We start from the raw sequence: 15,059 nt of genomic DNA, 5'->3' as shown, positions 1-15,059 counted from the left end.
GACCAATATTCTTCCGGTGGTAATGTAGAGCTGAGAGCACACAGAGAGTTATTATAGGGCAAAAGGAGAAAACACCGTTATCTTGAGAGCGAAAACACAATTTTGTCAAATAACAATCTTCTTGTCCATCTTTATCAAGAGGATATTCATACAAAGGTTAAGAGCCTATAGGATAGTCATACAAAAGGTTTCAAAGTACACAGTGCACTTCATTTGTCACTACGACCAGATGGCATTTCTTTACTCTCAAACCGCTTCCCTGATTCAGAAACAGCTTTTCCACATCCTGACCCTATTGCTTTTAAGAGAGCAGTATATATATATATACAAAGACCAATCGTCTACATATCTGTATCAAACTTGAAGAAAAATATATAGTAAATCATGAAATGACACTAGGACCTCGAGGAGCCATGTTGGACTCGACAGAGTTGTATTTCAAGGCTAGTTCAGACCCAAGATTTGCGACGAGACGGTACCCGTTTATACTTCGTTGTACAACGTGTCGCATGGCGAAAATAGCCGACAGACGAGCTCAGAGCGCGCGGCACGAGCTTGTACTATTGTAGGACTACCATTATCGGCACGTGACAACGTCGCATGATGGAGCGTTGCGGAGAAACATTGCAGCCGTCTGAATGTCCCTTTAGAGCAGATACTGGTGTAGAGGCCATGGGGCAGCAGTTAACTGGGGAATTGGAACACAGCATACCGATGCCTGATGCAGGGCTACGGATATGCTTCTCTGATGCCAAATGACTTTCCAGAATACAGTGTAGGGCAGGGGAGTCGGGGCAGTAGATAGAAGCAGAGGAACCTCCAAATAAATGCCTAATTTCTGCTTCGGTTAAAAAAAAAAAAGAGAAAGAAAGTGTAGCACAACATGTCGCTCGACAAAAACGGAATCATTTTTGCAGTTGAAATTGGTGGTGTTTATCCTCGGAACAACATATCACGCCGACTTTTTTTCCGCCGAAGCATAAATTAGGCTCAAGTGTCTACTCCTGGGCTTCTTTGCCAGTCATCTTGTAGATCTCAGTGGGTCCGTCGACGTGGGTGATGGTCGTCGTAAGCTGGATGTCCTCTCCACTGTTGGCTCCATTATCGCCTGCACAGACAGACACAGACGGTATACTATAAATCATCTACAGCACTGTTTTCTACCAAACACTGGATCGGGACCCATTTGTGTGTCGCGGCCACACTTTTTTGGGTCCCTCTATTTTTTGTTTCCTACTTTTTGGTTTAATCAGCATTAGTAGGACATTTCAAAACATTTTGCAAAAAAACATTCCCAAAAAAGAAAATCAACATTTGTCATGACAACATTTTTTTCAGTAAATTAATTTCAAATGAAAGAAAAATTTAAGAAATTCCATAAATTAGAAAACAAATGTTTAAGTACTATTGCAAATAGCAGATCTACAAGCTTCGTGCCGCGTTGTGAGCTTGTAGATCTGCAATTCTCACTAGTTTTAGTCCCGGGCAAACGTCTAATCTCTCTTTTGGGTCTCGAGCTGAAAGGTTTTGGAAACCACTGCTCTACAGTGTTTACAACAATTTGTCATTAAAACGTATATATTTTCATTGTAGGTGACCTTCTGATGATGATAAATAACAGCTCCGCTTGGAACGGAACCGAGACTTGGTGTCCAGATAAAGTAAATCTACTGGGGCAGGAGTGAAAAAACAAACAAACAAGAAACGGGGTTAAGAGGGAGACCGAGAGAAAGAATAGAGGCGGGCGCTCTCTGGCTGGCATATCAAAGAAACCTCTCTCTCTCTCCTCCCCTTTCTCTCTCCCTCTCTGAGGTCAGGAGATGGATGGTTTTCATTACTTTTGCTCCCTCACTATAACCCCCCCCCCCCCCTCCATCTACACTGTTCTCTATCTCTACTATTCTCTGCGGAAGGAAGCCTGGTGTCCATTAGAAACACCCTCTTGGGCCAAAAGACCCTCCTTTCCTCTGGGAACCCACGCATACACACACAGTCCATAACTTGGAATCAAAGAGAATCCACCTGCATCACCAGCAGGGGGCACTGATCCATCATAAATGCTTCTATCCATAATATAAGTCCAAAACTATTTGTACAAAGCACTAAAAGCTTTAACCACTTAAGCCCTGGTTCAGAAATGGCAGAAATAGCATCACAATGTGACACAGAGGACATGCTGAGAGGCATGGTGATATAGAGCCCTCTCGTTGGCTCCAACCACTGCCAATCTAACCCATTTAGACCAGACAACAGATTCTACAAATGTCTTGTAAATCATGACAGTTTTCTGAAAAACCTATGTTTCTATGTCAGTGGTAGCTCAACCTTTGTCATGTCAAGGACCCCCAGAATTATCTGTATTTGGCCGCAGAACCCCATCTGAAAATATGTTGTTGTTGTCGTCGTGGTCTCCCCCCCCCCCCCCCCCCAGAAGCAAATAATAAGAAACATATATATTCAAAGATCTTGCGGCCACATGTCTAAATGGGCTGAGGCACACACACACACACACCTGGCCCCATTCTGATACCAAGGAGTGTTTGGAGTGTGTGTTCCAGACCTGAGAGCGACCAGGAGCTCTCTACAGAGGACGTCGTTTATTTCCCAGAGAGGGACAAAAACGTAGTTTTTTTGTTTTTCCTGAACAGTATTTGATTTAATAAATGCCCTGTTCACTTATAGGGGAATTGAATAACCTGTGTTTGTGTCCCCGTCATTACACCCACAAAGCTCTCTCACACAACCCAAGCCTGTTAACAACCCGTCGTGAGCTTGTAAATTGGCTACTTATGCAGTTTCTTTGGCAAATCTGTTCACGTTTTTGCCTATATGACATGCCCAAAATGGGACGCCAGGTTCAAAGCGGCCAACAATATAACAAACAAAATGAACAATTAACAAACAGCACTACAAAAAAAGAAAATAAAGAAAATCATCACACTTGAAGTGAGGGGCGCTCTCATCATCATATCATCACATTCCGTGCTCAGCCAAACAAATCAAACAAGTTCTGTGGTAAAAAAAAAAAAAAAACAACACACAAAGCTGGGCATAGGAGCGCCACCCTCAAAAAGATAATAAAATACAAACAGATCATCACGTCAGACAACACACAGAGAGAAGATAAGATACTTAAGTTACCAATGATGCACTGACCACTGGACTGCTCGTCTCCGTAGCGCTTGTGCGAGGGTGCATAGAGGAACATGATGGCGAAGACGTAGAGGTTCCACATGCCATAGATCCCAGTGAAGAAGGCACTGTTCACCTGGACGGTGTGGTCCCCCCAGTGCCAGTGGCCCTCATTCACCTGCATATGGACAGAGCACACGACATACTGTACATACTGTATGATGCTGCAACATTTGTCAAGACTAGGTCAGGGGGTGGGCAACTTTGACGATGGAGAGGGCCACTATATTTCCCACACTCACTCCAGAGGGCCGCATTGCATATTACTGTCGTACCAAAAAATATAGCCTACAATAGATCTACAAGCTCAAAACGCGTCGCACTGCGACCCATTTTGAGCTTGTAGATCGGCTATCTTTTGCTTTTATTTGAATTGAAATCCTGAATTAATGTTTTGCTATTTCTGGAACTGGAATCCTGAAAATTTCAAATGCCTTTCAAATGCGATTTAATTATAGTTATGTTCACTTTATGAACTAAATCCAAATACATTGGACATGATAAAAAGATAACATTTTAACACTGTAAATCCCTGGAACATGTGACACGTTTAACCTAAACACCATGTGTGTAATAATAAAATGCCAAGTGTTTATTAATGGTCATAAAATACAGTAGAACACGAGTTCACTCAAACACCTCACGAGAACACCTAGGGGTCGATTTAGGACTTCTATTTTACTTACTTCTATATTACTAATCTAATTACAGTATTATGATCTGGGGGCGTGTAGTATGTCATATTGCAATTTTGGGCATGTTAAGAAGCGCTTTTGACACCCCGCGGAGTGCGCAAAATGGCCTTGAATTAGTCATGGGTGTGTTTAAGGCGTGTTTGAGACGTACCCAATCAACGTACTATTCTCTTTACCAGTCAGCTGATGTCACATACGGAATGCGCACTTTGGGGATCGTGGTATGACATTTCTTCAGGCTGGCACCATAGAAGACATGACATGCCTTTGTCACATTTGGGTTAATTATTCCTATTGCACTGCATGCTGTCACCTTTATGCCTCAAAAGAACAGACCCACCTTTCAGATCGGAATGGAATTGCGAGTAGATAGCAGCATATTGGTAAATTGGCAATCCATGCGTAATTAATTAATTCGATAACGATAGAACCATGTACCATACAGCGAATGAAAGCAAGATTCCTAAGGAATATGGAGATTTTTACATTTAATAAAACGGTTGAGAAATGAGAGAACCATGAGTGTTTATAGGTTAATATCAACGTTTTTTTATGAAAGACCAAACGGGCTGTGAACTTGAAGAGCTCAATCACCATCCCGACACGGAAGAAATATAGCCTAGTGCATGCATGTATATGCACTGTTGCACTTGCACACAGTAGCCTACACACGCTCTTTATTTGTTTCTATTGAAAAACACCAGTAAAATAACGTTTATTATATTTTATTTCATTCAAGTCACGACGAAGGAATGAGTTGAATGCGTGCTGCGTAATGCTGTGGCCCCGATGGTATGGTCTTCGCTGAGTTCGCTCGTAGCATTTTATTGAAGAAGACTTGAATCGGGTGTGATACAGCATATGAAAGCACATTTCCCACGGATTATGGAGATGTTTTTATTTATTTTTAAGGTTGAGAAATGAAAGAATTATGGCCGTTTCTAATCTCAACATTTTTTTAAAAAAGACGCAAAACTGCCATGTCTCATAGAAACAAGTAAATAGGTCTATAAAAATAAGCGCATATAACAGGGGTCTGTAACCTATTTTAAATGAAGTGCCATGTTTTTATTTTCTAAATAGTGAGTCTGCCATATCCAGATTAATTTGAATGACACCACATTAAAATAAAAAAACATATTTTGATTGTCCAAAATATAAAGTTCTTCCTTCTTTTTAAATATGTTCTTGCACATTGTTATAATGATCATTATATATCCCCCTGCAGTCAGAGTTCATAGTTTTAATGAATGAATGTGATGCATTGTGAGCTGGTATAGATCTGCTATTTTCAAAAGTAATCATTTTATTTAATTTTTGGATTAGCTGTCCTTAGTTGGGCAAATGCATTCATCTGGGGATCATTGACATCGGAATGTGCTGTGTGAGGATCACTGGTTTAAACAACATTAGGAGAAAAGCCCAAATAACCACTTTAGAAACAAGAAAAACAACCACACAGAAAGCAACTTTACAGAAAAATAAGCCGCTTATAATAAACAGACATGGCAACACTCTACCAGCCTCCCGGGAGCCGCTCAAGTGTCAAATCAAACAGTGCTTTTTGCGTTTATGAGGTGGTCAGACCCACGTCTAATCGTTATGCGCTGAGTGTCTTTAGGTCAAGGGGCTTAATAGCAAATTGCGCAAAGCGAAAATAATTAACATATGGACACTCCCACAATGCTAAAATATTCAGGACCGCGGTAAGCCATAATATGTGTGCGTTCAACACGGGTCAGTGCGTTCAACACGGGCCGATATGCCTTTCATAATACGAATGTGCGCAGAGCGAGGCCAATTTATGTATTTCCATTGGTAAAACGCACCTTCAAAATCTACCCACTAGTGTTCAAATTCTAAACACCTATATGACTGACTTTGATTGTAAAAACTAAACACGTTTATGTGTTTAAAAAGTGTTACAGGGATTAAACATGTTCTTCTGTTTATAATCTAAACACTGTGACACGTTTAAAAAGTGTTACAAATAAGTGTTTAATACTGTTTATAACCTAAACGCTTGGGTTTAGTTACTCATTAATATGTTGCATGGTGCAGTAATAAAAAACCTCTCAATACAACAACAATCAAGAAAAGGTTGGTGAACAGAGACAATGGAGGACACAAAGCAGGCTGACCTGACTGATGATGAAGAATATAACCGTCATGGCAGCGCAGGCCAAAGTTACCAGCATTAGGAATTTAAACCTGAAGATCAGACCCTTGGGGGACAAAAGGGATGAGTTAGGTACAAAGTGACAAACAACTATAATGTACAAACGCATATTATCCAGAACACAGTTTTTAAGTGGTGCAACCACTTCCTTAAAGATGGAGTGCCACATTTTTTGTATTTTTCCAGTTTTTCATGTGTCTATGAGGTGACAGTACTTCATTAGACACCCTGGAGTCGTTTTTATGTGCAATAGTGTAATAACTTTGTATTTAGGGTTTCTTCCTGGAGGCTGAACCCTTGTCAGTCAAACGGGCCAATGATATAAACACTGATAGTGTGACGTATTACTATTGCACACACACACACACCTCCCCCTCTATATATCTTTTTGAGTGGTGCAACCACTCCTACAACCAGCTTGCAATGTCCTCGTACTTGTTTGTTTGTTTGTGTGTGTGTCTGTCTGTCTGTGTGAGCATGAGTATGTGACTTAATAATAGCAGTAGGGGGCGCCAGAAACAGTGAGAGGGGTAGTGACTCTAATGAGAGAGAGAGTGAGAGAGAGAGAGAGAGAGAGAGAGGGGGGGGGGGGGGGGATTGCACCACTCAGTTCACACGTGTGTGATTTTTTAAATACGACAACCTATGTGGGCGGAGCTGTCTGCCACATACAGTACACACGTGTGAACTGAACGGTGCAGCCAGTTTGCTGCTCTGTGCCTAACTGTGTGGCAGATTTTCAAACAGTCATTTCACACATTACCAGTTCACAGCAGAGCAGACTGTTTTCCGTTAGATTGGAAGCAAGTAAATGTTCACGTAGTGTCCTCAGGATTAATCAAGGAAACCACAACAAACCAGCCTCATAGCTCTACCTGCTCTGCTGCCTGTAGTTGCTCTTGCTGTTCTCAAGGAGTAGGTTGTTTCTTTTATAATCACAGTGGTCGGGCTTTGATACAGAGTGTAGTGTCACAGTGTGCATTCTTGTTGGCTGTCAATATGTAGGTCCTAATACTTGTAATAGCTGTAAAGTCAAGAATTAGAAGTATCTGTTGCTATGTCTGGCTATTACAAGCGACTTGGGCTTGTTTTCATATAAGTAACTTTCAGGGGAGATGTGGTTGACTTGACCAATGGTTCATGTGAAGGACCCTCAGATTAATTTGTTGTTAAAAGGATTGGTGTTGTTGAAACGTTTTCATAAATATTCAAGGCAATTTCTGTGACTTATTTTCGTGGATTCTTTAAATCTGGCGACTTTGGCTGAAACTCAGTGCAGTCAGAAGGAACATTCATGTTGTAAAATGTAAATTGAGTTTGATGATCAGAGCAATAGAAGAGTCTTCTGTCCAGAGCATCATGTGCTTAGGGCAGTGCAAGTGTTTTGTGTCAATGAAGGACAGTTTCAATGCGTGCTTAGCTGGAGGAAATCAATAGCCTACAATATATTGGCAAATTATTCATGCTAAAAGATCTATCAAACTAATTGTTTCTGCTGTTAAACTATGATTTAATTGGATGATGAGCTGAGCTGATTGTGACAATAGGGTCAATATAATTGGAGGAAAATGGAAATAAATAAATGATTAAAATAAATCTGAAAAAACAGATCTGATATGGTATGGATGCGTGGATTAAAGGCCTATACATGGATGGTGGCAGTATAAGTGCATAATGGTGCTTATCCGATATCTCAGAAATATGGGAAGTGTTCACTTCTAACATTCACAAAAACATGAGTTTTTGTTACATTACAGACACCAATTTGTCATTTTGTAAACAAAAGGGCAGAGCCATGGGCTGTCCTTTTATAAGGAGGGGGAGGGACTAGGACAAGTGGGTGGTACAAGTACTGTACACTTTTTTGAAAAAAATATACCTCCTTATATAACAATAACACCTGATGATCATGTTTAAGGGTGGAAAAAAATCACGGCACTCCATCTTTAAGTGACTATGTGTGTGTGTGCGTGTGTGTGGGTGGGTGGGTGGCTGGCTGAGCATGGAAACAGCATGGTTGTTTTTCACCACCTGGGCGCAACCTAACACACACACAAACACACGCACATATTAACTGTATATATGGTGATTTCGGGTGTGCCAGTACAGTACAGTAGAGGGACCCCCACACGGTAACTCTGTCATTTCTCAAGCAAGGTCACAGAGTGACAGAAAGATTCCTATATAGTGTCCAGGACAGACAACCCTCTGGCCTGCGCTTCAAGGGGGCGCCCCGATCAGCGGACTGATATGATCGAATCTGATTCGTGATATAACAGGTCATATATGTCTTTGCTGTTCATATGGATATGACCATTCAATTTGGGATAAGTATGGGCAATCATTAAAATGCCAGATCTTGTGAATCCATGATTTAAGTGTACAGCCTGTTTATTGGATATTACAACATGTATTTATTTTTACTGGGTCTGGAACTCCACACCCCCCCCCCCCCCCTCACTTACTTGCACCACTTACTTCACACGGTTGTGATTTTTTTATGGTGTACAAGACATGACAAAATTAGCTCTTCGCTAAAAACCCCACTACAAAAAAAGCTATTGTCCAATGACAATCCATGTAGTTTAGCAACCGTTGCTATGCTGGGAAAACTTTCGTCACCTCATAGCTGTCAGTGTTATTTTGCATGGCTGTGTTGTTGAACACATACACAGCTTAATGTCGGGAAAGTTACATGACTCAGCCACCCAGGTGATGGTAATAATACTAATCACCGTAGTCTGACCGTGAATTGCATGAAAACTCCTGTCTGACGGTCGTTAAAGTTGATTGTTGGATACCGTCATTTCCTCGTATTTCTAGTTTATTGAAATAATGTCATGCACATTTATCCAGTGCAAAGCCCACTGCATGCAGGCCTGGTTGACAAGATTTAGAAGACATTTTTAAGCTCTTTCTACTGAAATGATCCATTATTTATATGGAGAAATCCCCCGTCATTTAACATGCATCTCAATGGGGGAGGAGGACAGCTTGCCATGTCTCCTCGCTGCTAACGTGCCTATTGGACAAGAACGGGTTGGGGGAGGGACTTAGCGAAGGGCTACTGCTGCATTCACATGGAATCAGGCAAACGGCACCACCTGCTGGACGGCACGGCACGGCTAAAAGATTAAATATTTTAACATCGATGCCGTCTGCCGTTACCGTCGCCCGTTCTGGCTGCCGTGCTGTCCTGTTCCGTTTACCGTCCTGCTCCCGTCCACTAAAACGAAGTCCGCTTTGCCGTCTATACCGCTTGCACGATTCCACGTGAATGCAGCATAATTACACACAGTACAGTCCAAACCCATCCGGAGTATCTCTCAACAGGCACGTGCAGAGAGTGTTAGAGAGAGGCAGTGGCTGAAATCCCACAAGAGGGCACTTGTGGCCCAAAAATAGCTCATCAGCTATTTTCAGGGAGCAACCCAGCACTCTTTATCTACTGGAGATGTGGTGCAACGACATGGGTTTCGAGACAAATTAGTTCAATGCAAAATACTGCGTTCAAGTTCAGGAGACTATAAAAAAACTATTCTCCTGAATGCTGCCTTCCGGCATGGCATGGAAAGGAGAGGAGGGGCATTTGCATTCCTTTCACCGTCAGGAAATGCTGCATTCGTGGTCTGGAGAGGGCAGTTGTTTTACAGACGGGTAAAAGGGGGCAGGGGGGGCGATGAAGCCCCCTTTGATGTCTATGTGTGCACGTCCCCGTCTCTCAAACGGACATAACGGAGACAAACAAAACAAACACGCCGCACCTCGTAATGCAGCCGCCGGGCCTTGGACATGGCGGGCAGGGAGGATCTCTTGCCGCTGATGTTCCGGAACACTTGGAACACCATGAAGCACAGGAAGAGGAAGTAGAGACAGGCACAGATCCCCGCCACGATGATGAACGCCATCTGTAGCGACACGACTCAAGGATTCCAACAGGTTTATCGTGGACATTATCAAGTTGCATCGCTCGAATGAAAGAATTTTGATGTTTTCATGCATAAAGGGCACCAGTCAGTCGAGTCTACAGAAACCCACTAACTCTAAAAAAATATATATAACCATGTGGATTGTGTATCATGTTTGTCGAATGATTACATTATAATATAATGTAATCATGTTATATTATAACATGATATGGACTACCGGTAGTCATTTTGGCCTAAAAAGTGGTCTGTAAGTTATTTAGTTACATTTAGTAGCATACATCAATGCCTATGTTCATGTTGTTGTACTGTATTCATTTATAGCATTACTGTATTCCTTTAAAGCATTGTTATGCTTTAGCTATGGAAAAATTAGCAGATCTACAAGCTCATAGCGCAGCACCGAGTGCCGCGCGTACAAGCTTGTAGGTCTGCCATTTTTGAAAAATCGTGAAAATGTGGCATAAATCTTTGAATATTGTATGCTTTCAGAGCGAACGTTTTTAACTCAAATCTTTGCTTATACTGTATGTTGTCCTTGGAACAACATCTTTTCAGCTGGGGGTCGGTGGCCAATTACATATACTGTATGTTTGTGGGTCCTTGACATGAAAATGTTTGAGAACGACTGAGAAACATGGGTTTTTCAGAAAACCGTCAGGATTCAGAAGATATTCTATGGAATCTGTTCTCAGGTCGAAATGCCCTTTTGGTGTTAGCATTATGTTATGCTTTAGCTATTGACCTACAAGCTCATAGCGCGCCACCGAGTGGCGCGCTACAAGCTTGTAGGTCTGCTATTTTTTTTAAATCGAAGAACCACTGACATATTAACATAGCTTTTTCCGAAAACTGTCAGGATGTGGAAGACATTTTTAGAATCTGTTCTCAGGTCGAAATGGGTTAAAGGGTTCATGAAATGGAAGCCCTGCACAGAAACTAGCAGACCTAATAAAGCTTTGATGACACTGGTTATAGACACTGTGACTAAATGTCTTATGTAAGCACTCGAGAGAGAGCTCAGCCTGGATCACAGAGACAGAGGAAGACGGTAGGGTTAAGAAAAGAGGGATAGGAAAAAAAAAGAAAAAAAAAAGAGAGATTTCTGGCACATTTTCTTTTTACAAGAAAGATGCACTGATGAATTTTGCATTATTCAGCCTGGCATGCCAAACCGCGCACACGCACACGCACACGCACACGCACACGCACACGCACACGCACACACACACACAGGTGTAGGCCAGGAGTATTCACATCTGGCATCACTGAATTATTCCACTTTTCATTAGAAGTGGAATAATTTACATTTGAGGCATTTAGCTGATCAGATAAGAAAATGGGAAAGAAAATGACACGTTGGGATGTGTGACGTTTTGATACCATGTCAAAGAAATACCGTATTCCAACACAAGCAAGGTGCGGAGAAACCCTACAAAAAATAATCTTAAGGATACAGCCAGCTCAGTTCCCACATCTGAGGCCCAGATACTGTAGAAGGGGTTCGTTAGCTGGACTCCCCTGGTGACAAATTATAATAATTATTCTGCGTGTTGTCCGAGTTGAGAATTTCACAGTAAAAATAAATACATGTTGTAATATAAGTATGGAGAGAAGAAACTATATGTATACATATGTATGCAAATGTACCATATCTCTGCTGTCAGGAGGAAACCTCATAACTCCAAAATGTTTTTCAGGAAATAAAGAAAACCTTATATTTTAAAACAAAGCAATATAGCCTCATCAAAGTTGGTGTGGTGACTTCATATATTGTCAATTACTTCCATGAGAGGGGGAGAGGTGGTGGAGTTAGTTGCTTTAGCCATTTAGACATTTTGAGGGTCCAGTGGAGTTAAGAGGTTTTGTCCAAAGCACTTTTTACTACTTTCCATTGGCTCAATATTTTCAAAACATACAGACGTAAAGGGTGTTCAATAGCACTGATTTATGACAAAAGATTATATCAAAAACCTAAATGGAGTTATGAGGTTTCCTCCCGACAGCAACGATATTTAACCCATTCTGACCTGAGATCAGATTCATACGAGGTTTCCGCCGGACACACACTGGTCTGATGAACCCATTCTGACCTGAGATCAGATTCTAAAAATGTCAGTCGCTCTTCGATTTTTCAAAAATAGCAGACCTACAAGCTCGTATCGCGCCACTCGGTGGCGCGATACGAGCTTGTAGATCTGCTATTTTTCAATAACTAAAGCATGACATGATGCTGACACCAAAATGGGTGCCCGGTCAGAATGGGTTAACAGCACTATAGAGTCGCAGACCCGACCCCTTTCATGACGACGCCAGGCCCAGGAAATGAATCCCAATGCATTTTTCCCATAGACATTTCCAAAAGTATTTATTTAAAGACTGTCGTACGAAGCCAACTCGAGTCGTGACAAATCATGACAACACGCACAATATTTTGGACCAAACAAATAATTACATAGAAGAAAAACAACAAAAAAGTGTTGTTTGTTGTCGTTTGTCACAACAAGAGTTGGCTTTGTCCGCGGCGTAAAAGTCTTTAAATAAATACTTTCTGAAATGTCTATGAGGAAAATGAACGGAGAATAATTTCCTGGGCCCTGGTCGGGGGCGGGACTGCGACGCTCTATAGCACAAGGTAGATAAACAAAAAAGGCTCCTGTAGTTTGAGGGTGGCAATGTTTATCGGCAGCGTAATTGAAGGGTTCACAAGTTTTGATACACAGAAGTTGGTGCAACTGAAACAGACTATGAAAAGGGACAAGAAAAAACACACGCACACTGGCCTACGCTAGTTTACACAGAATTTTATATCTCCATTTTAGTATTCATTCAGTCTATGTGATTCTGCAAATAAGCAGGACGAGGGCCGGGACATCAAATATTCTTTTGTTGGTAAGATGTGACATTTTTGATGAACTTCACACATCATTTGTGGAGGTTTCAGCTCAGAGTACTTGGTAATCTCTGAGCTGCTGGGAGACTTTGTTAGTGCCAGCACGGAACTCAGGCATAACACGGCACGGAGTAGTTGTCAGCCAAGTGGCCAGTTTACTGCCCTCAAACTAGAGGCATTTTGGGCGGGAACCCCATTTGGTGTTTTAAGCATTATGTTATAGTTTAGCTATTGGAAAATAGATCTACAAGCTCATAGTGCAGCACCGAGTGCCGTGCTATGAGCTTGTGGGTCTGCGAACGTTTTAACTCAAATCTTTGCTTCTGGGGGGAGGGTCCCTGGAACAGCATATTTTCAGATGGGGATCGGCGGCTAATTATATATATATTTTTGGGGGTCCTTGACATGAAAATGTTTGATAACGACTGACACAGAAACATGGGTTTTTCTGAAAACTGTCAGGATTTAGAAGGCATTCGTCCTCAGGTCTAAATGGGTTAAGACAAGAGTGAGGTTTAGTATTAAATTGCATGGCAATCTAGCCAGTAGTTTCCCTGATGTGTTGTTTTGGGGCCAAAGCTGGATGGATGGGTGGTTAAATAGCTGTGCCTCACCTCTCACACATGTCAAATATGAAGAGGCAGAAGGAGCCGAAGACTATGGGTCCGACCTGCTTCCAGTACACTGAGAAACGGTTCCTTTCCGTCTGATCCTGACAGAAGGAATGACAAACAAGACTCAATATTCATAGAAATTATTAATATTTGAAGAAAAAAAAATACTACCGACATCCACACAAAGAACTCAATGTATTATTAAGGCAGGGGTTTCAATTGTATTAAGGCGTGTGTGTGGGATGTATTCCTTTTCCATTTTATATTCTGATAATAGTGTAGATTTTTGTCTTACACAAACATTAAATTCCCATTGACAATGCATGGAGAATTTACATCATACCGTATGTGTCTGAGCAAATTGGTTATTTACGTCCTACACAAATATTAGCTCTGGTCCATAGCTCAAATGCGTCGCATTAAAAATATTCTCTATGAGGCAATTCTCTGGGCAATATTGGTAGAAGGCGCAGTGGATTAACTAAAAGTAGTTTTTTCCCCGGCGGAAACAAAATCCCCTTTTGGCCAAAAAGTACAGTTTATACGTGCGGTGGGGGGCTCAGAGTGCGTCCACTAAGGAAAGTAGACTTTCTAATGACACCGACCCGCCTTTGTTTTGGTGAGTAGCAAAAACGTTATTTTTATTCACGCTAAAGAGGAGAGGCTGGTCTGCATTCATGAGAGCGGCAGAAGTTGAGAGTAACAAATATTAAATTCCCATTGACGATGAATGGAGAATTTACGTCATATGTGTCCGAGCAAATCGACATGTTACGTCATGATGATGTGCGATGATAAGAGCGCCCCTCACTTCACACAGGTGCGATTTCTGAGGGCCTATATACAGAAATAAGGTAAAATGGCTTCCAAATATGACGTCAATTTGTGCCAACACAAACATCAAATGCCATTGACAATGAAGGGAAAGTTTACGTCATATGTAGACGAGCAAATCGTCCCACAAATCACATGAATTCAGTTCAATTCAGTTCAATGAAAGGAGAAATGAGGTCATGTCAAATGTGCCTCAAATCTGACGTAAATTTTGTCCCCACACGTCTCAATATTTGCTAACCAATCACATAAATTCAGTTGTTCATGAGTTCATGAGAAGAGCGCCTCTCACTTCACACGGGTGTGATTTTCATAATACGGATAGCTGATGGGATTTATCCCATTCTGGGTAGGAACCCCTTTGTGTTTATAGCATTATTGCGAACACATTGAGCACTAACTATGAGACACTGCAGATCATGTCTGTCTGTCTGTGTGTCTGTCCCGCTGTGACACCACCCGCCCACCACCAGAGGGCGCAGCTGTAGCACACACACACACACACACACACACACACAGTAGAAAACTTAAAAAAATTAGTAACTAAAAAGAAAAAAAAAGTACGTAATTTATTCTAATTGTTGTTATTGCAATTTACGAGCTGCGTTCGCTTCCCGCGTTTGCGCGTCTTACTTGTGTTATACTTTAGCTATTGAAAAATAGCAGATCTACAAGCTCACCGCGTGTCGCGCTATGAGCTTGTAGGTCTGCTATTTGCTTTTAATC

The 15,059-nt window shown here is 41.6% G+C and overlaps 1 protein-coding gene across 2 annotated transcripts in view; it reads right to left on the bottom strand.

The window, feature by feature from the left end:
- Positions 1-689: 689 nt before the first annotated feature.
- Positions 690-15,059, bottom strand: part of wls (Wnt ligand secretion mediator) — a 47,257-nt gene continuing 32,887 nt past the window's right edge. The window contains exons 7-12 of one of the 2 annotated variants that reach the window (XM_083782270.1): positions 13,500-13,597; positions 11,450-11,513; positions 9,831-9,974; positions 6,029-6,112; positions 3,157-3,310; positions 690-1,108 (exon numbers count right to left, since the gene is read on the bottom strand). In XM_083782270.1, coding sequence (XP_083638396.1) covers positions 999-1,108; positions 3,157-3,310; positions 6,029-6,112; positions 9,831-9,974; positions 11,450-11,513; positions 13,500-13,597 — 654 coding nt within the window. In that variant the 3' untranslated portion in view covers positions 690-998. Of the gene's footprint in view, positions 1,109-3,141; positions 3,311-6,028; positions 6,113-9,830; positions 9,975-11,449; positions 11,514-13,499; positions 13,598-15,059 lie in introns of both variants that reach the window. The other variant, XM_083782269.1, reaches the window with a different exon arrangement.

The sequence above is a fragment of the Protomyctophum parallelum genome (assembly GCF_964188405.1).
Source record: "Protomyctophum parallelum genome assembly, chromosome: 14".
In the NCBI taxonomy this organism is placed as follows: Eukaryota; Metazoa; Chordata; class Actinopteri; order Myctophiformes; family Myctophidae; genus Protomyctophum; species Protomyctophum parallelum.
Note: the sequence above shows the minus strand (reverse complement) of the source record. Positions and strands in the feature narration are given on the sequence as shown.